Source organism: Dermacentor variabilis, chromosome 5 (assembly GCF_050947875.1).
Source record: "Dermacentor variabilis isolate Ectoservices chromosome 5, ASM5094787v1, whole genome shotgun sequence".
NCBI classification, from domain to species: domain Eukaryota; kingdom Metazoa; phylum Arthropoda; class Arachnida; order Ixodida; family Ixodidae; genus Dermacentor; species Dermacentor variabilis.
In genome coordinates, this window is record NC_134572.1 from 112,479,616 (window position 1) to 112,503,490 (window position 23,875).

General features: G+C 45.9%; 1 protein-coding gene across 1 annotated transcript; it reads left to right on the forward strand.

The window, feature by feature from the left end:
- The first annotated feature begins 505 nt into the window (after positions 1-505).
- LOC142581945 (CRISP/Allergen/PR-1-like) lies at positions 506-23,659 on the forward strand. Its single transcript, XM_075691379.1, has 6 exons — positions 506-670; positions 5,517-5,614; positions 7,190-7,326; positions 13,998-14,135; positions 19,570-19,847; positions 23,248-23,659. The coding sequence occupies exons 1-6, from the start codon at positions 626-628 to the stop codon at positions 23,332-23,334; spliced, it is 783 nt and encodes a 260-aa protein (XP_075547494.1). The 5' UTR covers positions 506-625; the 3' UTR covers positions 23,335-23,659.
- Positions 23,660-23,875: the final 216 nt, after the last annotated feature.

Below are 23,875 nucleotides of genomic sequence, written 5' to 3' on the forward strand. Positions count from 1 at the left end.
ACACACACACACACACACACATACACACACACACACACACACACGCGCGCGCGCACACACGCACACACACACACACGCACACACATACATACATACATACATACATACATACATACATACATACATACATACATACATACATACATACATACATACATACATACATACATACATACATACATACATACATACATACATACATACATACATACATACATACATACATACATACATACATACATGTAGTGCAACTGACGATGGACTCCTGCGGACCACCGTCAGGTGTACTTCGCCCCTGGAAGAAGCAGGACACGTGTCGAGTTACCTGCTGAAGAACACTTTGCAATGTGGCGAACGCGGTTTTATTCATGGATCGGAAACCTCACAGAGTGCGATGCATAACGCCAAACGCATTTCTCTAGCATTTACCGCTAAATCACCACTGAACTTTCTTTTTTTTCCCCCGACAATTCGCATCTCTACGCGTGCCCCACTGCCAGAGAGTTTCACCGTTGGCCAAAACATCTGCAACTACAAGATCCGCTCCCGAACGGCGCCGCCGATCTACTGGCGGTCGACCATCGCCTACTGGTACGACAGCGTCAAGCAGTTCCCGCCGGCCGCCATGTCGCCCTACATCTACAGGCAGTACTACGGCACCTTCAGCCAGGTACGTGCATGCTGAATTAATGCACCAATACATTTTGCCTTATGCTCGACGATGCATAACGGTGCTGTATTTTTCCTAGCGCTATTTCGCGATAGTACTTATATCCAGTCCTGGTATGCTGTGGGCACCGTGTTCTTCGAGCCGTCCGTTCTTATATCGGCGAGATAAGCTGGTCCCTTTGTCATTTGAGCTTTTTCTTATACACCAGAATTTGCAACAACGATAGGTGACAGATCTTTTTTTTCTGGGGACTGCGAGAACTGGCGGAACGAAAGGCGCGGCAGTGTTCAGCCTTTTCCATCGCGTGCTTGCTGCCTGTGTGCGCTCGTCATTCTTTTGTCCAATCAGCTGCCCCGTCATCGGATTCGCAGACAGGCGGTAACTGAGGTCGATATTAATTAAGGTTTATTTCGATGCCGGCGTCGCTTCCACAACGAACATGTACTGAACTAGCTCAGCGGCTATATTCGGCGAGCAGATGCGTTGTTAGGAAGCATTTTTCTCAATTTTAGGAGCCTGCTTCCAGAATCACCTCGTACGAAGCAGTTTGCCCGCGCTTGAGTTCTCCCACAGTGTCCCACTCCTTTGTAACTAGAAGACTTACTGTGTGGCAGCTTACTGCCACTAGCCTGATTATTTTTAACCGTATAAGGAAATTTACCTATAGGAATAATGTGCTTCACGGAAGTGTCCCAGGCCTTCATTCTTAAGGGCAATCAGAAAAGACATCGCAAAGGGATAAGGACAAAAGAAATTGTTCTAGAGGTTCCTCAGGGCCTCAACAGCTCTGTTAATTGACACCCGCAATCGATTAATGCATAGTCAAAAGTTCGTCACTGTGGCTGATTCGTCGGGTTGATTCCGCGTGACAGAACTTAAATGCACAGTTGGGCAACGACACAAGCAAGATACATACGAATCTGTGTTTAATCTTCGTGTATTCTGTGCGTCGGTATTTACTTAAGAATTAAATTCAAGTTTACTTTTTACACAACTGAGTTTATGAAATAAAAAAAGCAAGGGTTTCCCAGTTTTAGAGTTAGTGTGCTCTTCTATCGAACCAAAGAAAATGTCACTCAAAGAGTGTAGCGGTAGGATATAACGAGAGGAAGGGGGATTGAATACAATAACACATTTTTATAAATGCACATTTCTATAAATATATTTCTCTTTACAAGGTAAACATCACACAATAAGTTTGGATAAAGCTTTAAAGTTCCAGAAACAATGAAACACAGCCTATAGAGCAACACTAGGTCCAGACCTTACCGTTGCATATTTACCGGTCCACTCTTGATTGCTTGAGAGCAGGCCTTTACGCGGAATATGCATTGCAATACAGAGATGTGATGTGCGCAGTAGAGTCAATATTGCCTTCGCACTACCATCAGGTTCTTTGTGATCCAAATGCATAAGCACAGTTTTAATGATCGAGGACCGCAAGGACAACCAAGGGCCCCAATTTTTGTTTGCTTGTTTGGTAAACTATTTCCAGCAGACAATGAAGCCGCCGAAACCACACAAGAAATTAACTGTTACGTTTAATTGAAATAGCTTAGTTGAAATATAAAATCAACAACAAAAAGACAAGTAACAACTTGCTTCACGTGGGTGCTGAACCCCTATCTTCCGCAATGCGCGTGCTGTAATATATAAAGGGAAAATAAGACATCCACGCAATCGTAGCAATTGCTACAAAGGCAGTCATTCCTACGATTGGGTAGATGTCTCATTTTCCCTTTATTAATTACATCTCTCCAACTTGCAGGTTTTCGCAGAACTATTACGTCGTCGTCATCGTAATCATCATCATCATAAGTCTATTTTATGTCCACTGCAGGACGAAGGCCTCTCCCTACGGTCTCCAATTACCCCTGTCCTGCGCCAACAGATTCCAACTAACACCCGCAAATTTCCTAATTTCGTCGCACCACCTAGTTTTCTGCCAGCCCCTACTGCGCTTCTCTTCTCTTGGTACCCAATCTGCCACCCTAATGGTCCAACAGATATCTAATCTGCGCATTACATGACTTGCCGAGCGCCATTTTTTTTCTGTTAATGTCAATTAGAATATCGTCTATACCCGTTTGCTCTCTGATCCAAACCGCTCTCTTTCTGTCCTTTAAAGTTATGCCTAGCATTCTTCGTTCCATCGCTCTTTGCGTGGTCCTTAACTTGTTCTCAAGCTTCTTTGTCAGTCTCCAAGTCTCTGCTCCATATGTCAGCACCGGTAAAATGCACTGATTGTATACCTTCCTTTTAAATAATAACGGCAAGCTTCCAGTCAGGAGCTGACAATGTCTGCCATATGCGATCCAACCCATTTTTATTCTTCTATGAATTTCCTTCTTATGATCAGGGTTCCCTATGATCAATTGACTTAGGTAAACGTACTCCTTCACATATTCTAGAAGCTGATTGGCGATCCTGAACTTTTGTTCCCTTGCCCGGTTATTCATCATTATCGTTGTCTTCTGCATATTAATCTTCAACCCCACTCTTACACTCTCTCTGTTATTTATATTTATTACTCTACCGGCAGTAGGGACCGTCCTCCTATCAACTTTCTTGAGTACTTGTGTATGTTCAAAAGACTAGCACTGAAAGTGTCAGCCTGCGCCACTTACGGCCAGGCCGGCCGTGACACGTTTCGGTGAGACGTTCGCACAATCCACAGTCCTAGGGGGTAGCGGGGGGGGGGGGAGGGGGGCGTAAATTTTACGTCGGCGGCGCCGACCTTTCATTCCTTCGGGTTTTTAATGCGAATAGCATTCTTTGCCTGCTTCAGCCATTTTGAGCCTATCTATCTATCTATCTATCTATCTATCTATCTATCTATCTATCTATCTATCTATCTATCTATCTATCTATCTATCTATCTATCTATCTATCTATCTATCTTCCTTCCTTCCTTCCTTCCTTCCTTCCTTCCTTCCTTCCGGCCTCTTACGCACCCAGTGACCCAAGTTAACCGTCTACTTGCTTGGGCCACTACGTATATACTCCTGGTCGTGATGCCGTCGTGGTCGTTCCATTGTTGTCATTCCAGCTTCGTAATTTTACTATTGTCATGCCATCGCCGTCACGCCTTCTACACCGACCCAGTCGCGCAAGTTGTACAAGAACTTGTGTCACTAGGTATGGGCTCGTGGTAGTGATGCCATCGTGGTCATTGCATCGCCGCTCTGTCATTGCACTTCAGCTCTGTCATTCGACACTCGGCATGCCGTCTTCTTCAGGCCATCGCCGTCATACAGTCGTCGGCACCCCGTCGTAATCACGGTGACATTTTGTCATTGTCGTCACTTAAGTAACATCACCTCATTGTCGTCATGTCGTCGTCTTCGTACCACCTTCGTCATTCCCTCGACGTCAACCTTTTTTCCTCATTGTAATTGTAATCATACTGTCATCATTCAATCGCGATTGTGCCGCCTTTCTCATGCCGCCGTCGTGAGGCAGCCGTTGCCATGCCACCATTGTCCATCTCCATTAGACCATCGTCATAATGCCGTCGAGGTCGTGCCATTATCGTCACTAAAGCTTCTTCATCCGACTCTCGTCATGCTGTCGTCCTCACTCCATCGTCGTCATACATCTTTCGTGGTGACACAGTCATCATCAGACCATTGTCATCGTTCACTTGTCGTCATCCCGTTGATCTCATGCCAATTTCATACCATCGTCGTCACTGCACCGCTGTCGTGCAGTCGTCGTCATGCATTCATTGTCATACCGTATTCATGGTCGCGGGATCGTATCCCGGCCACAGAGGCCACATTTCGATGTGGACGAAATCCAAAAACACCCATGTACTTAGATTTAGGTGCACGTTAAAGAACTCCGGGTTGTCCAAATTATTCCGAAATCCCCCCAGTACAGCGTGCCCCATAATCCGATCGTGGTTTTGACACGTAAAACCCCATAATTTGATTTTTTTATCATCTTCGGAATGCCGTCACGGCCATTCTATCGTCATCAATGTAACTTCGACATCCGACTCTTGTCCTGCCATCGTCATCATACCGCTGTCGTCGCGCTGTCGTTTCACCATCGTCATCATTTCGGTATCGTCATCACTTCGGTATCGTCATCGCGTTGTTGTCATGCCGTCGTCGTCACACTGCCTTCGTCCACCCAACGACGTCATTCCTTGTTCATCATTTTATCGTAATGTTGTCTGAGGGTCATCATTCAATCGTGATTATGCCACCGTTGTCATGCCATCATCGTCGTGCAGTCTTGGTCATGTCATCGTCGTCATTCTGGCTTCTTCATTCGGTATTCGTCATACCATCGTCGTCAGCATAGTCGTCATAGAGTCGTAATCTCATTGCCCTTATGTTGTCTTGTCACGTAGTCGCGTCACGTCATTGTTGTCATGCCGTAGTCATTATGCACCTTTGTCGTTTCATCGATTGCGTTCTTTTTTCATCCTTTTATCGTCACTGCCTCAGCGTCATACAGTCGCTGTCATACCTCCATGCTCATGGGCGACTTAGCCAAGCGAGGGCTATAGTAGAGTGGAACAATATCGGAGTATGCGGCAGATAGCCGAAGCACTGAAAGTCGCAGAATTACCACTACACATGTTAAATAAACTTGACTTCAGGAATGTGTTCTGTCGCTACTTTGCTCGAAATGTATTCGCTTTACCGTCAACAGCCATGGTGACATAACTTCTGCCATAATTTCTTTCCCTTTGTTTTTTTCTTTTCTGGCACATAAGACTTAAATAAAAGTTGGCTGCTTGCTTTTTCAAAAGCCTGATCTATCACTCTAGCGTAGCCTAATATTTCCGTACAGTATACTGTCACTTACAAGATTTCCGTGTGCTGCAACTCAGATGGTGTGGGCCAAGACGTGGTCCATCGGCTGTGGCTACTCGCTCTTCACAAGGAGACGCTGGTTCGTGCAGTCCTACGTCTGCAACTACGGTCCGGCGTGAGTGTTCTGTCTCGATTCGGCGAACTTTCCGTATAACGAGTGTGTTTGCACTCGGTGAGCATCTGGTTTCTCACGCATTCACGAGGGATACTTCATTCCATTTAGACTTTGCCCTACAGACAACAGTACACGCACGCGTTCACACAGCAGCCCTTTACGTAAGAAGATTGACCTAAAGTTCAAGGTTCTCAGGTTAGTGCTAGGTGTACGGTCACGTGCCAAAGACATAGCTTCCCGCAAACTACACTACGCGGCCGGTGCAAGGGTGTTAAATAAAACAATCAATCCTGATTTCGCCCCTCTCGAAATGCGGCCGCCGCGGCCGCGATATCCTCCTGCGACCTAGTGCTTCGCAGCGAAACGCCACCACCACTAAGCCACCACGGCGGGTGTGCGAGGATGCGAAGAAGTTCAATACTTATGACTAGCAAAAATTGTTGTTTAGCGAATTTTATCACAGCTTTGATGCCATGGTAGGACGGGTGCGAATACTATCTGCAAGCAACGGATACACAAACACGAACAAATGGACACTAATGATTAACAATGTGCTTTTTCAGCCTCGTTAGGTAGTTCTCTTTTCTTTTATGTTATATCAAGACTCGACTTACATTGAAAGAAAGAAAGAAAGAAAGAAAGAAAGAAAGAAAGAAAGAAGACTTTCGCTTGTCTCGTTATCGGACCTTCCTGTCGTCAAATGATCGAGCGTAAGAAGCGCGCCGTTTTCGGGGAGAAAAGTATCGGAAAGGGGAAAGGTGCGATGACTAGGTACGGCCACATTTTGGAAAGACAGAACCATTCCTGAGATTGCGTGGTAACTAACAGTCACACTGCATGGTGCGTTGCGTCGCACCCTCGCAAGTCTCCTTGCGTGTACGCTGCCATTCGGCAGCGATACGCTCAAACTTTATATTACGGCCACGTGCCTAGCACGAGTCGTCCGAATTCGATGCCACCACACCAAGCACTGCCTCGCGCACCACAGAGCTTCAGTCAAGTTCGCACACGTACCCGCCTAACCATCTTCACGTATACAGAAGCTCCCACTCGGCTAACGAAGACACCTCATGAGTGCACGCTTAGTCAGCGAATTAACAGCTCGTGCTCCAAACTGCTGGACGAAGGCATTGAGGTACGAGTGCACCGAGTCCGGCGACATGCGCTAACTTAATAACTGATTTAGTGATCTATCCACAACTGAAACTTCGCGCCCAGCGTGTCAAACAACACCATTGTGAGTTTTAGAGTTGCACACTCAGCATTCAAGGTATCAAACATCGTATCCTACGTTGGGTTTTGTGATAGAAACACGCTCTTACACAGTACAAGTGACGACGCCCCTAAGTAGAATATGCAAGTAAATTTTGCCAGACAACTAATAAAAAGGGTGAGACAGAGAGAGCGAGAGCAGCAGGCGCTGTTTCACTACGTGTTTCGTTAATAAGCCTTAAATTTTACGGGGTCACCAATAAAAGACACTTCAGATCGCTTACGTTTTCTGTAATTAGCCAGAATTGAAATTATAACGCGATCACTTCCTAGTATAGCGAGTGATATGTTCGCGCCCCGCAGCGGCAACTACCTGAAGAGCCGCGTGTATCTGCCGGGAGAGCCGTGCACACGATGCGAGCCCGGAACCCGGTGTGTGGGAAACAGCAGCAGCAGCATCTTCGGAGGGCGCAACGAGTCAGCCTTCAGCTCTCTCTGCAGTAAGCGCAGTTTACATCTTGTGCCAGGCAAATAATGCGATGACTACTGGTGATCTGATGCCACCTGTGTGGCGCAACCACAAGGGCATTCTCACAAGCGCCAAGTTTAGTACATGGAGTGCCCAACAAAAGATATTACTAAAACTCGGAACCCTGGAAAGTTTGCAGTACGGGACGTGTAGATTTGTCAGTCATGGTTAGTACATTGATTTGCCTAAAACTTCGTACTTCTGGCTTCGAACGACATTCTGTATTTGGAAACTGAACATGTTCAATAAAAATATGCATTGCAAACGACTACATTTCGCAGTGAATATGCATCTACGCAAAGTCTTATTGCTTTCTCCGTTTAAAAAAAGTAGGATTGCTTCAATATTTGGGCCAATAGAGGCAGGTACAGGGTAAAAATAAAGCCGCAAGAACGTCTGAAGCCAGGAGCACGAAGTTCTGACAAGTCCATGAAATAACTATCATTCCCACGGCACCTGAACTATCGCAACACTATAAACTGTTTTATTGAGGGCGCGGCCATTTTGCTACTACAGCGCCGTCTATCATCCAGCGCCATGCTGTTACTTTCTAGTGTGCCGTTACTAAGCTTTGAGCTTCGGTGCTGGCCCATTTCATGGCGATCCCGTGGGCGCTGCCATGTTTGATCACGTGCTGACGCGTCCATTGCTTGCCTCAGCTGCCTCCGTTGCCTCCATGCTTAGAATGGATGTGTATGACGTCGGTGCGGATCAGCAAACCACTGCTTCGGGAGATATCGGCTGTATGACATGAAGCTTTGGCCACAGCTTCAGAGAACATGTCAAACCACTTTAGGAGCTGATTAAGCTGTATGCAAACGGCGCGAGCAGCGTACATGGTGCTTGTTCTAAATGTGGGGCTACTATGTATTCCGATCTATCCAAACTTTCCGCTTATGAATTTCCGCTTATGTCTATTGCTGTTCATTCTTTATTTGGCAGATACTTTGAAGCAGCGGCTTGTCACATTTATGATTCCGAAAAGTTCCTCGGTGCGGTCCCTGTCTTATTATCTTCTGCCTAATCGCTCGCTGGTGTGCACAGTTCCGGTATACCTTTTCTTACTACGCACAAGGCTTGAAAGGTAGCTTTTGTGTACATTGTAATACCTCGTAGCAAAGATGTATTATCGCTAGTAACTCGCTTACTCTTGTGGACCGTTGCGAAACATTCACTGCGCCATGCATTGTATATATATATATATATATATATATATATATATATATATATATATATATATATATATATATATATATATATATATATATCCTGCACTTATGCTTCATATGCTGGCGATAGAATGGGCGTGAGTTTGCGTGCCAGTTGGGGTAGGTGTGTCTAGATAACGTGCCCAAAACTGATACTAGGGGGCACTACTTTGTCATTGCTTAAAAAGGGCCCCTCACCAGGCGCCATAGCAAATTTTGATTATGCGCTGGAAGCTGTTACGCGTGCTCTAGGGAGCGTTCTGCCAGAAACATTTTTCAAATCGGCTCATTAATAGCAGAGATAGAAATAATTCGGTGCCGCGAACGCATGATTTCAGAAGGCGAGCTCCACTGCCAAGCGAGACACTCTCTCCACTAGCCCCATTTAGCCTCCGCAAGCAAAATTCCTTCCAAGCGTTCTCCCATACCAGACGTTTAGGATTGCGTGACGCATACGTCACGGGCCCCGCCTTCATTCTTTTTGCCTCCTCGCTTTCTTGCGGCGCGGCGCACTTCCGCTGACGGCGTCGCGCGCGAGCTGCCGTGATGTCTCGTTTCGCACAGTGCAAGATTTTGCGCACTGTGCAAGAAGACACCTGACTAGCGGTATAATTCTGTGCTACACGAATATTGAGGCGGACACAAGCGGATTGCAGAACATGATCCCGCGCTGGAACACGGTATAAAATGACATAGTTTCGGTCTCTGCACGCGCGACTGCACGACGTAGGAACAAGCCGATGAAACGGAAGTACATCTCCCTTGCTGCGGTGCTAAGTAAAACAAAAACACGCAGGCATTCTCTTTGTGTGTTATATTATTTCTAAGCTTTAATTCATCTATTAAAGCAACGTCTTACGCAAATAACTGATGTTGCCTTGAATGATTATCGAAGTCACGTGTCACCACGAGCAACGTCACAGCGAAAACACGTGTACATAGGCGCACTAGCACTTGTACGTCATCCTCCGGCTTGGAGCGCGGCTGCCGCGAAAACGAAAAACGGCGTTCGGTTAGAAATTTCATATCTTTCCACGGCGTGTAGCGATGTAATACTTTGCAGACACGATCGTTATCGAGCAATGTATGCTCTGCGCTTGTCAGCTAAAAATGGCCAGACCTGGTGAAAGGCCCTTTAAGTAGCGGCCCTCTTTTGACTGCCGACGTTCTTTCTGCCGACGATGAAAGCTCTTTCTTTGGAGGTTAGCGATATAACACTGGCGGATGAGCAAATTTCTGTATCCTCTGGAAAAGCCGTAGATCTCGAAGTGCCAATAACACGTAAGGACAGTTACAGCAGCGGTCCGTGAACTTAGCCACATAGATTCATTTCATTCCTCAATATGCCGGCCACAACTTTTGCAGCAAACTACTACACACGTCTTCAAGTCACCGCTCCACAATTTGCAGCAGATTGGAGCAGAGTGCGTCAGTGCAAACTCAGTTGCACTTCCAGAAGCTGATCGCACAGAAGCACGGTATAAGCAGTGATGGTTACGCATTCGTCCGCTGTCACTGAGGCAACGGGCGGCGCGTCGCCCAAAAGCGCCATCTCGTTTCTCTGTAGAACAAAGTGATCCGCGAAAAGGGTCAATACAGCCGCAATATCGAACGCCGATGGGCCTAGGGGCGCTGCCACAGCTCTGCCTGCGATCGAAACAGGAGGCGAATCAAGCCTGAACATTGTCAATACGTAACAAGCGCGCAACGTGTTGTTATTGCATGTATATAGCCTTATACTCTATTAAGGTATCACTCAGGTAACAACAATCAGAGGTGTTTCCGTGTGCCATGCGGCATGCCACACCAGTGTATACATCCCAATCCAAGTAACTAGCAGAGCTCCGAGGAAACATGTCTCTCTAGCTTTCCTGCTCCAAGTTTTCGCTGTACTATTTTGTAAGCATTGTTTACCTGGCACCCCGGCATCAAGATTTACACACACAAAAAATCTGAAGCCACCTAAGCATTTCCTGTTGGTTGTGAATGCGAAAACATCAATGTCCAGTCGAACGCCGCTGAGTGGTTCTTCGAGTTCTGCGCTGCGAGCAGTGCAACATAGCGGTACATACTGCTCGAGCCAGCAGGAAGCAGCAGCCCGCGGTGCCAACGCCGCATGCCACCGAAGTCCTGCTCGACGAGAGACCGAGGCCGGCAGACGACAGCGGTACGTGCTGCCCGGGCAAGCAAGCCAGCAAGCAGCCTGCGGTGCTGGCTCGGGCACTACGCAACGGCTTCCGAAAGCCAGGGTGACGTGGCGCCGCGGTGATGCCCTCTCCCCTCACGCAATACGCGGCGCGCTATCGCCGCAACAGTTTCGCCCACTCTGCTCCGTCGAGGCGTGGCGTCTCAGCCAATGGGAACTCGCCGTGCGCTCACCGGAAACAAAATCTTCTGAACGTATACACGGTGAAGCTGATGGCATCAAGTATTTTCTGTGTATGCTGGCAATTCAGAGCGGACGTTTGTCTGCAGGCGCGCAGCGGCGGAGTCCATGGAGTCGCCGCGGCTGAAGATGCACTTCCCATACGCTTACGAAAGTTATTTTTGCAGCCGAATACAGCACAATCGAAGCCCGTTCACCTTGAGTCATCTAACATCGCAGCAATCACAGACGGAACATGTCAGAATCGCGTTAATTCGCAATGACAGCGCAACCGTTCCAAGCTGCCGCTGGGGGAAACGGCGATCGGCACATAGCTGTGCGAGGAGAACGGCGTGGCACGCTGGTTCGAGGTTCCTCCTGGCCAATAAAACGGTCTATACAGTTTTCTCTAGTAATTTTAATAGGAAACTCTAACGTTTAGCACCAGAAGACTTTTTAAAAGAGTCTGCAGTTTCGCACAAAGCGAGACACAGTGACGCGTCATGCAGAGCACGCCGCTTATCGTCAGATCACACAAATCGTAGTTTCTTACAGCCTTACCTATATATATATAGAGAAAAATTTGGAGCCATCGTGTACGCGAGTTCTCTGAGTTGTGGTGTGCCAAGATGGGAATGCCGGGACATAACAATTAGGCTTGTCTTAAGGTGACTCCGCCTAAAACACGGTGATACTGCGTAATTTTTGTAAATAATGAGCGTCACAAAATAAACAAAAACGCATTCGCCGATGTATGCCAATCGGAGTAACTCGCACACAAAAGACAGCGAAGCTGTGTAAGCAAGTTCTTGCAGCCTTCGGACAATCTAGCCAAAACTTTGCAATCGTTTCGTTATATCTGGTCGGATTCTTTTGCTATACACGAGCCTTTCGATATGATTCACCCGTACTTTAGCTGATATATCTTCTGTTCTCTACGTTACATCCGACGCATGTTTCCGTATACTGCTCTAACCCTGCCGAAGCCGACTTCTAGCTGCGTGTTCCGACGACGTCGTATAAGGCTGCGTTACTGGCTGTTTCATTGACATTTACTGCCAATCACGATGCCACTGCCCGAGAACCGTTGTGGAACTTCCCTTTAACATCTTCGCTGTAAATGTTTTGGTTCGCCCGTAACACATCTTACTCTGTTTAATTACTATCGCACTCAGTATGAGTTGCAGCACGGGAGCCCATTACCTAAATGGCCTTGAGAAAGCGTGGTAAGGTACACACGCAGGAAGTTGGTGAACTATAAGGCGCCACACCAACTACTGGCTGTACCCCGCTTAAGATAGGCAAAAGAAAGGGGCCTGTTATTTTTCTTAGTGAACGAAAATGTTGTGGTTGTATACAGAGCTGCAGTGAGTCACACTGAGTTTGCATGTAGTATACATGTGAACGACGGAAACAAAAACATAAGATCGAAACAAGTAAGATATAATGCAAATGAATCACAGTACATAGACGAATAAAGCTTTTACGACACTTGGAAGCATAACATGAATTACAACAGTACGACCACCACGTCCTTGCGTACGCTGCGATCGCCGCGCGTCCCATGCAGCTCGCCACATGGTTGCCGAATGAATAAACAAATAAAACTTGATTTTACTACATTCACTGGGTTCTGACTTGTTGACATCTGGGCATGTGACACTAGGGTTATCTTATACTTCCGAATACCGAATGGGTAGCCACAATTCGTAAATACGGATATTTTTCGAGTAGTTTTCGAGTATATGAAAACGTTAACAGTGCGCATTAAAACATTGGAGCGAAAGTACGATTAACTTCGTCCCCGCGGGTATAGTATGGGCATAAAGCATGAGAGTTTACGTAGAGGAGCAGCCTGCGTCGCTCAAGCCTTTACCGGCTGTACAGTGATCACTCACACTCTCGGCAGAAACTTTGTATGCGAAGAGACAGCTTATTTGTTCGTAATGCTGCAGTTGTACTTTTAATAATAACGCTACAAAACGTGCAATTTAATGACAGAAACTTGTTAACGTTATAAGCACTAGGCTGTGGACGTCATTTGAAAACGGGTGTTCATTATTCGGAAACTAATCGAAAAGTATACGGTATGGCTCACTTCTGGCGCTATTCGATTCCTATTCCCGATTCGGTCTCAAAAATCCCTCTTCGCACACCGCTATCGGCTTCGGTAGGTTTCCGAGTGAGGAAATAGGCGGAGTTAGTTAGTTCAAATCACTTTTGGCACCGCTGGTGTTGCGGTGAGCAGGCGCGTCATCATGTGGCGCTTTTTGTATCTCGCGCGCCACGAGCAAAGCGCGGAAAAGAATAATTGCGCGAGCCATGGCGCGCTGAGAACGACGGAACTAGATGTTTTAGGGCGCAACAACGGTTTCTATCAGAAGGTATTCCTTTAAATGAAAAAAAAAAGTCTAATTAACGTGCCTAAGTAGTAGCCAGACAATTAGCAGACAAAATGATCCTAGAAGCGGACAAGGACTGATGACCGAACACCGTAGATCGCCTAATCATATATTGCATTGTTATATATATATATATATATATATATATATATATATATATATATATATATATATATATATATATATATATATATATATATATATATATATATATATATTATGTCAGCTAGCGCAAGACGGGGGTAATTGGAGATCGCTGGGAGAGGCCTTCGTCCGACAGTGGACGTATGATAATGATAATGATGATGATGTATAACAGCTCGGCTAACGTTAGTTGAGACGACGCCCTGTGCACATGGTGGTAACGCAATTTATTGACAGTGCGCCGACAAGGAGATCCGGAAGTCCTGCAGACAACTCGAGAAAACATAACCAGCGCGAGTGTTGCGTTACAATAGACGGGACTAACCGCCATGGCAAGCCACGACAGACGGCTAGAACGTCCCCTTCCTTTGGTCGCTGCGTCGCGCACGTGTGCGCGCATGGGACTAGCCATGGTGTCGTCTCGTCAACTGTTCTCGCGCGCGCGTGCAGAGCTCTTACGTGCGACCTGCCGTCTCACGCTCCCACTGCGTGATCTGTTTCGCATTGCGCACCTTGTTTCCAGAGTCAGAGACGGAAGCCGGCCCCCAGGTAACGCTACCGGCGGGTACCATCTTCTACTGCAATTTCCACATGCCTAGTCTCGACTGCCCCATCAAGGAGGAGCCATACGGGAGTTTCCAAGTGCGTCGACTAATAGGCGGTAAGCAGGTCACGTCTGCATGGCTCATGTAGGAATGAATAAACCATTTAGAGCTTTAGAAAATAAAATGGAGCGTTTGCAATTGTTGAAATTCCTAAAAAATTTCTGAATGGGCATGCAACGAGGAAAGTCGGTCAATTAGTACTCACAGATTACGATGTATAGTATTCGTTTTCTTTTCTACTAAGCAGGTGCACATGTATTTGGGAGTATTTTGAATATTTGACGCTGTTTGCCGGTGCTATATATCCATATAAAAATATATGGATGTGCAACAGTGGGTGGGTATTGTTTGCGAAGGTGTTTTGTTTGCCTGCGAGAAAACTCTGAGTACCATTCAAATTGTACTATAAGTCTGTTTAAAACTTGATTCCAATTCATTGTACGCGAAGCAAGTCTGTACACAAAACTATATTTGTTCGTAAAAAATAGTCCATCGCTTTGTCAAGGGGGGCTTTCACTTCAAGCTACTGAACGCATTTGCTTTTAGTGGGTTCCCCTTCGTTTTCACTACAGGAAATAAACTTGAACTGAAATGTAAGTTATTCTATGGTGGATGGCTCATCGCCGCAACTAAGGACACCTGAGCATTTCCTATGAGTTGTTAATGTGATAGCATTAATATCCATTTGAACTCCGCATAGCAGTCGTTCGAGTTATGGACTCCTCCAGGGCAAGCGAACGCGTTTGAGCGTTTTGATCCGTCCTTGCCGAGGCGCAGTTAAAATACAGGCGAGCGCTTGCGCGGCTTTCGAGACATAGGCTTCCGAGAGCAAGGGTGACGTGGCGTCGCGGCGTTGCCCTCTCCCCTCGCGCACCACATGGTGCGCTATTGCGGCAGCAGGTGTTCCCTTTCGCTCTGCTCCGTCGAGGCGAGCTCGAGGCGTGGCGTCGCAGCTAATGGCAAATTTGATGCCGTTTCGCTGCTATAGATGACAGACGTCAGCTTCTTCGCTCAATCGACCATTTGACGTTTTCGCATCAAAACTACTCGGCCATATTATAAGCGAGTGTGGGATAAGAAAAAAAACCCGCGAGCTGGCGCTGGAATCATTTGACAGATTCCCTGTTCATTTAAGATAAATGAACAGAGAGGCATTGCCACTACTTGCAGTTTGATACGCTTATAAAATGTCGGTGCCTCCGGAGAGTACGTCTGGCGCCCACTGCGGAATGCAGATACAGTGCGTGGAATACATATTACGCAGGAAGAAGAGAAAAGTCATGAAAAACGGCCTTTAATTAGGTGTAGGCGAACACCCTAAGTTTTGAATAAGAACCAAATACTACACCCCAACTATATGTATTCGTATTAACTAGTAAGCATTTTCGAATATTAAAAAATGACCTAATGTTTCGCAATAAGCGAATGTGTGCATATATTTTTCGCCTGCTAAAAGACAGAACATAACAAATTATCAGAAGCGAGAGAACGACAAAAGTTTGCAAAGCAATAGGAGACATACGATATAGTGGAAGTAGGTTTTTGCACACTATTTGGTGGTCCTACTCACGATGGCCGACATCCCGTCAAGGGAATCATCGCGCCGAGAAAGAAACGAGGATATAGAGCAAATATAGAAAATTTAGCTTTGTGCTACAGTTGGGTGGATGTGTTTCAGTTTCATGACCGAAGATGTAGTGAGAAAGGGATGGTGTCAATGTTAGCAGCACCAGCTGCTGCGCTTATGCTTCCACTTCCGTGACAACGTCCGCCATCTTGTGTGAGACAAACGTGGTGTGAGGGGGAACGCACTCGCAGAACTTCGCATATTCTCTACTATGAAACAAAACGAGTAATGCTAATGTTTTCGATTGCGCGGCGGAAGCCTACATGAAAAATCGATTATTTCCGTTAATAGTCTGTCATTTCACACTTTTGACAGTTTAACGTCAATAGAACTTTTATCCTTTAATTAAGCTACAACGTGGGATGTTATCCTTGAAACGGGTCCTTTTCACTTTCTTGATGGGCCAATCCCGGTGACAGTGTAGTCTAAAGGCATGTGCACACTGCGGCCACTGGTAACACGGCCATGGGGATACTGTGTATGTGCCATTAGGTTTTAATTTGCTTTCAGCCTTATGTCTTGTCATTACAAACATTGTCATACTTATTATAAATAAGTACATTACAGCATATAATCTCTACATAACAGTTCGCTACACAACATTTTCAGTACTCATGCAACGATTCTCTACAAATCTTAAATGTTTCGCTTTACGTAGACGTCAAGTACACTTGAATATTCCAATTCCCCCCCCCCCCCCCCACACACAATTTCTTATCCTTTTTCGGCGACCACTTATTCTGCGTTTTTGAAAGCTATATCCATACAATAGATTTTGTATCTTCTATAGCTTGTTTGCAGCCAAGCTCTAAAGTTGCCGAGAGGCTGTTCTTGCACAATTTTTAATGACAATATCTTGTGTTTACACATAATAATTTGTTCCCGATAGTTGCCTGTCTTTTTTTGTCACTAGTCAGCACAAGCGTGGTACTCACCCATACTGAAATAAATACTTCTGCTGCAAAAATATGCATCTACGTTTGACTATTCGATATTCGATACTTACTATTCGTATTCGATTCGTATTCGAAGAAGTTCATATCCACCCACCTCTACCATTGATATTGGCTATCATGTCCCGAATAGTAAAAGAAACGCCTGGGTGAAAATATTTATTTATTTATTTATTTATTTATTTATTTATTTATTTATTTATTTATTTAAGATGTTCAGCATGCTGTGGTAATTTATTCAGTTACAAGTGCCACATACATCAATGCATTATCCAAACAAATTATTGAAGCGGGCTTCCCCACACAAGCTATCTTATTGTGAAGAAGCCAACCTTGTTGAACTGTAGAAATCGTTGTAGATGAAACTTACTTCCGATAAACTTAACACTTCTAATTGCGAAAACGGAAGTGAAAGTGGAAGAACAAATCTCTTCCGTCTGACGAAAATCGAATTTATACCCTCCACATTATGCCTGCGGATCCATGGCAACATCTGTTGCTGCGTCCGCTGAAGTATCAATGTATTTGACTTCATTTTCCTCGTTCTATTTAAAGGCGTGTGTATGCAAGCGGCAATAAATTCAAAATTCGAATTGATAACCTAGACCCGCGAGTGCTAGCCAGCGCCACTCGAGCCATGGCGGCGGATCTTAGGGTTCAATAAAACCTCGCATGCCACCTCAAATCGTCAAAACGTTTTTACGCACATTTGGGATTTATGCGTTATAGATAAAAAAAAGTATCACCACCGAAGACAACGCGCCGGAATTCGGGCCCACCCCTTCAAAGGGCACAGAATAAAAGTTTTGAGCTAGATTAGCTGATTTGACTGCATTATGAAATTACAAATGGGACAATCTTACCATGCAGCGGAGCCTTTCATAGAAAGTAAACAAGCAGGTACACATGTGGCCACGCCACGTTTAATTCCTACCCTAGCTTCTGTGATCTCATAAAGTCTGAAGTGATTTGCTAAGGGCTTGTCAGTCGTTTCCCGAGAAACGAATGACTACATTTCATTTGGAAATGCGCGCCACTTGGCGACTTCACTAAACTTTTCTTTCATTACCTCCTCCTCCCCCCCTCACAATAAAAAGAAAAAAGAAAAGAAAGCTCAGGCACCTGAAAATACCGTCAGTTATGAGGAGTAAACAATGACTTTGTCGGTGCTGTGTCCTGGGCGCAAAATTTTACAGGCAGGAATTTGGCCTTCATTTTTTTTTTCATCTAATAATCAGCATTTTACTGCCGAAACGCAAATATAGTTTGTGAAGGAGAGTCACCATCCTAACATGTTTTATTATCTTTCTATACTGTCACGTTGAATGATGAGGGCCTGGTTATAGATTTGTTCGATGCAGTAACAATCTTGAAGTAACCATGAATTATTTTTTTAACGGAAACCACACAGAGAACACGACATACGCTTGCCCAACAACAAGCCCTCTTGAAGTAACCGTTGATTCCGGTTACGTGACAAATCACCGTCGATCGGACTGTTTTCCGATACACAACCATTCGGCATTTGAATGCATGTGCACAACATTTGCTCAGTGAATGCTCCCCCCCCCCCCCATTTGCACAACATACTGTCTGACCTAGTAGTTCTGCGGAAACCCGCAAGGTGGAGAGAAGTAATGAATAAAGAGAAAATCAGACATCCACCCGTTCGTAGCAATTGCTACAAAGGAAACCCAAACGGGTTCCTCGAAAGAAAAGCCTCATAGTTGAAGAAAAATTCCTCCTGGTCCGGAACTCAGAACTACTAGGTCAAACTCTTGCCTTTGCTTCGTGTTGTCGACAAATTCGACTTCGCTCTGCCATCTGCTAGCCGCCTGGTTAGATCTGATGGTAGAGCGGCTGCCCCGGAAAGGCGGTGGTCCCGGGTTCGAGTCCCGGACCAGGACGAATTTTTCTTCAACTATGAAGCTTTTCTTTCGAGGAACCCGTTTGGGTTTCCTTTGTAGCAATTGCTGCGAACGGGTGGATGTCTGATTTTCTCTTTATTCAACATACTGTCTAATTCCATTCCAACGTGCTATTTATGCCCGGCAACGAAACGTTCAATTTTCTTCGCCACCTGTATCAAAAATGCCGTGTGATCATTTGGGATTGTAGGATGAAAGTACAAGGGCTTTTTATACAGTATTCCATATGATACAAATTGTGAAAACTGGATAAGGTAATTATTTCCTTTAAGGGACATAAAAAAACGTTGTCGTAATATTTACGTGCAACGCTTTCTTTTATTCGTTTAGAAAGCGATTCCAGTCCCCTCGGCCTCTTTCACGCAGAAATAATTTTTGTTAATTATGGGGTTTTACGTGCAAAACTACGATCTGATTATGAGGCACGCTGTATTGGGGGACTCCGGATTACTTTTAACCACCTGGAGTTCTTTAACGCGCACCTAAATCTAAGTACAAGGGTATTTTCGCATTTCGCTCCCATCGAAATGCGCCCGCCGTGGCCGGTATTCGATTCCGCGACCTCGTGTTCAGCAGCCCAACACCGTAGCCATTAAGCAACCACGGCGGATGCGCAGGCGTGCCCACTCGGCGTGTTCCTGTAAATGCGTGTCGATGTTCCAGATTTCGCTATTCCGGATTTTACCACTCCACCCCTTTCCAGCGCTCTCCAGTACAGCGACTGTCATAGATAGCCTCTGCGTTTCGCTTGCATGTTTAAGACCGATCAATAAGTCCGGTCAAATAGCCAATCAATCAGTTATCCACCTTCTGTTTCCGTCTCTCCCTTGCTCCGCACTTGCGATCTAATCGAACCCTTGAGTTTCTCAGCTCCGATATGCGAGAAACGAACGCTTTTCTTTTTTTTTCTTTCTTTCTTTTTTATTCTTTTTTGAACTTATGAACGTTCTAAGAACGCCGCCATACGTGTGCGCCACTGCAGGCGGTGGGTACCTGACCACGACCGTAGGTCAGAACGAATCAGCGGCGGTGACTCTGGACCGAGTGTTGGCCGTGCCGGATAACGACACGGAGGCGTCGACCTGCCTACGCTTCCGATTTCGCAAGGGCCCCTTCCGCGACGGCGCGGGAGGCTCCTCCCAACTGCACGTGCGGCTCTCGGTGCTCGACCGGAACGTGATCAAGAGCAGCACGCTGACCCGGCACTACTCGCACTGGACACCGTACAGCATAACCATCACCCGACCCATCCAGGTGCAGGTGAGCGAGGCGACGCACGCCGATGTGCCGACGTCCACGTGCGGTACATGTCATGAGCACAATACTATACACTGCAGCCTCTCGAAGACCTTTCAGAGTATGCGACAGTAGCCGCCTTCATTCTTTTCGTCATCTCCTTAGGGCTGTTTAAACAGCTCTTTTGTATAATTAACTATGGAATGCTTATGCGCTCTATATACGCACACGGGCGATGAACATGGGTTCTTGTGGCATGTGCTATCGTGCGTGTTCTTTTCTTGCGAATAGGTTTCTCCGGATCTTTCGCCCGTTTTTGTGGTGGTCGGAGTTTCCCCGCCGATACAAAGGTGCTGATGCAAACGACGCGTCCATCCCGCAACCTCGGTTGCGTCCCTCTTTCTGCTCTCTCCCTCTGTGGCGGCAGATTGAAAGTAGTGTTCCTGTATATGCTACAGGAGAAGGCTCCGGCGATGAGAGAGGAGATTAGCCTTCCACGCCGGCGCTCCGCGCCGCTGGAGACAGCACGCATTAAAAATTTGATTAAATTCTTCAGGACGACGATACGATTGTGAATCACGGCTTAATGGGAAGTAGGTCCAGATTAATTTGTATCGCCTATAAACGCACACCTAAATCTAAGTACACCAGCGTTTTTCTTTTTTTCATTCGGCACCCATCGAATTGCGGCCGCCGCAGCCGAAAATCGCAACGGTGACCTCGCTACAAGACATATATGATGAATCGGCCGATATTTATAACCACCTATATACTACCGCGACAGTTATGATGAATGACAGCTGTTTTCAGAGGAAAATTGCGCAATGAAACAAAAAACACTACCTAAACACCCTTTCTGCAACCAATATACCTGTATCCCTGTCCTTTTATTCCCCACCCTCCCCCCCACCGCTGCTGGTGTCAACAGACTACGCTAGACAGTTACAGTTAGTCAGCAGCAATTTTATTAAGAAAAAAAACTGCCAAAAAACTACGCCCACAGAAAACATACAGGACAGGAAAGTGCCTATTTCTGTCTTCTTGTATCTTTCCTGCGTGTGCCTTTTTTTGTTGGTTTTTTCTTAATACAATGCACCAACTAGCCCGACAACATGTTTTCCTAGCAGCAGTTTTCCTTCCCTTCCAGTTTATTTATCGATTTATAGTTAAATTATTATCACTACGAACATACTCCTTAAAGCGCAACCCTCCTTGAAGGGACTGACAACTGGCCAGAATGAGCTGCGAGATATTGATTGAAATGAAATGACCGTGATTTATAGTGATAGAATCTTGAACGCTGTTGCCGATTTAAGCAGGAATTATAATATTAAATTGGGAAAGAAAGTCTCAAAAATTAGTAAGTGGCGAGGCCTGGCGGCGAAACCTTGGTACTTCGGATGTAGCCTATGAGATTACTGTACGTCAGAAGACGTCAGTCGGCTGTTATTAGGCAGAACATAATTATAGCTTAAAATTGCAGTTGCTATATGATTAGGCACTTGCGCTTCATTCTACATTTCGGAATTCAAAAGCGCAAGCAATGCAACGGCAGCCCGCTAAACTGCAAATCGCGTGAAAAAGAGTCGTTTCGTTCTCGATCCGATTGGTTTCGTTTTGACTGGTTAAATGCCAAAGCAGTTGGGCAGAAGACCCCGAAAACACGTAGCTATTATCGCAGAAATACTTTAACACTTCGGAAAACATTTAATCGCAGGAACATCTGCTTGATAAAAAAATAATACTTTCTCACAGTTACGGTGGCACTTCTCGCCTGCCTCCCACTAGTGCCGGCGTATAATCCCTATCGCGCTCACCTGTCATGTTTTCAGCATGATTCCAGTGAACTACATCCTCACTGCAGATCGAAAAATTCCGATCAAAAATGTTCCACGGCGTTTTCCGTTTTACTACTTAAGGGTTAGACACACTGACCGGCAAGCTTTCCATTGCAATAAAAAGAAAGGTATCGTGAAAATTGGTTGTCAGTCCTTTTAAAAGAGAAGCGAATATCTTTCAAGAAACGTTCAGCTACACGTTTACATTGACAATTATCGTCGATTGTTCATGCACATTTTTATACTTATTTTGCCCATTATATATTTGCATGAAATGTTTATTGCAGTAGGTTTGGCAGATATTCTGTTATCAAATACCCTATAGTCTTTTTTTTTCTACTTTAAGGAATAACAGATTACACGACCGTCCGCCGTCGCGGACCGATGACGATGATTTCAAATGACATCCACTTCGAAACGGTGCGGCTGCGATGCTATACAAATAGCCGGCTATTTGTAGCCTGCGTGAACTTTAATTAGGCTGAGCCATTGTAGCATCTTTCCTGTCTCCACTTTATATTTTTTGTCTTTATGGAAACCTCTGTCTACACGCCGTGGTTGCTCAGTGAACTTGGCGTTGCGCTGCTAAGCACGAGGTCGCGGGATCAAATTCCGGCCGCCGCGGCCGCATTTCGGTGGGGGCTGAATGCAAAAAATTCACGGCCGAACACGCTGTAGCGGGACTGCGCAGGCTTCAGTTTCTTGGAGAAAAAAGTTCAACGGTCAAATGGACTTGCTGAACGCTTTCACCGGCATCTCAAGTCCTCCCTTATGGCGCATGAATCGCCGGAAAAGCGAGATTTTCATTTGTCTCTCGTCCTACTTGGCATTGGCGCTGATGAAAGGCGCGAGGGCCCATGTGATGCTATTAGGCGACGCGGCGTTGGCCTTGGCCCGAGCGCGCGAGGAGGAGGCGGCATTCTTCAAAGCGTGGCACTACTTTACGAAGTTTAAGGGGCTTTACTCTGCAGCAGCATCGGCGACGCAGACGCTCGCGTCTACACGAGGCAGGAGCCGCTGGCACGCGCCCGCGCGGGCTAGCTTTCGAAGATCTTTAAAAATGCTACGTAAAGAGATCGGTCGATCGTGTCCGTTTGCTTTCTCTCTCGGAAGGCCGACTCCACCGGTCCACGCGGTAGCTCGTCGCCACGAACTAATCAAACTATTAAAAGAGCGAATAATGTCGCTAGCGTTAGCGCCGTGATCACGCCTTGCTTATTCTGGTGCGTTGACGCTGGCTCCCATTAGGCTTCCGGCCACAAACATGCTTATGTGGCAAAAGCACATTTCCCGAAAGTGACTATAGAGAGCTTTAGTTTAGGGGACGCAAGCGGCTTGCGCACGCAACTAGGGGTGAAAGTACTGCGCATGCGCAGTACCGTGGCCATGGGGCCACAATTAACTTTCGTTTATCATTCGTTTACAACATATTGCTACAACAGACAGTTAAACAGCGCATGTTATCTGCATTCCCTTAACGTCATATTGGTCGTTTTAGCTTCGCTTTTGTCTTATGCATGGTCATGTCTTCGTATGTGGTGCCAGCATTCCCCAGGTTTATTGAAACATTCAATTGTTCATTTCAGTTGACGCTGCTGCTAAAAGTGGGCGCAAACAGCAGCCCGCAATACTTCGACCTGACCGACGTCCTACTTGTCAGAAATCCCTGCTGACTCACACAGAGGCTCCGCGAGTCCCAAACAGGATGCCCTCGTACCTGCAGGCGAGCACGCATTGCGCAACTACTCAATGGCGGTGGACTTCGCTAATGAATAATGATGTCACTGTGATTGAGGACCAATATGCTGCATCTGAACTTACGCAAGTAACAATGATATGGCGGTGCGAGATAAGACACAAATGTCCTAGATTCGTTTGTACGCATCGGCGCTCATAGAATTATTAGGCTTACCTTGGTTTACCGATTATATTCCTGGCGATTGCAGTAGCCGACACTTCAGGAGCAAACTTGATCTCCGAGCCACTGTCATAATATATTTCAAGGGCAAACAGCTAATTGGATATATGTGTGCAAAGTTAATGTGCACAATAGATTCAATTCGACATATTTGAAAGTTTGATTTATGCTGTCCCAGTTTAGCAGTGCTGGCCGGCTCACACTAGCAAAATTTTCTGCAATTATTCCAGTATGGAATTCACCATTTTTACGTGGATATCCTTCGAAGTCAGCAAAATAAAATTACTCTCAAAGGC

Coding starts and splice junctions, on each gene's coding strand:
- LOC142581945 (XM_075691379.1), top strand. CDS start 626: ATGTCGCCCTACATCTACAGGCAGTACTACGGCACCTTCAGCCAG. Junction 671..5,516: donor ACTACGGCACCTTCAGCCAG/GTACGTGCATGC, acceptor GCTGCAACTCAG/ATGGTGTGGGCCAAGACGTG. Junction 14,136..19,569: donor AGTGCGTCGACTAATAGGCG/GTAAGCAGGTCA, acceptor GCGCCACTGCAG/GCGGTGGGTACCTGACCACG.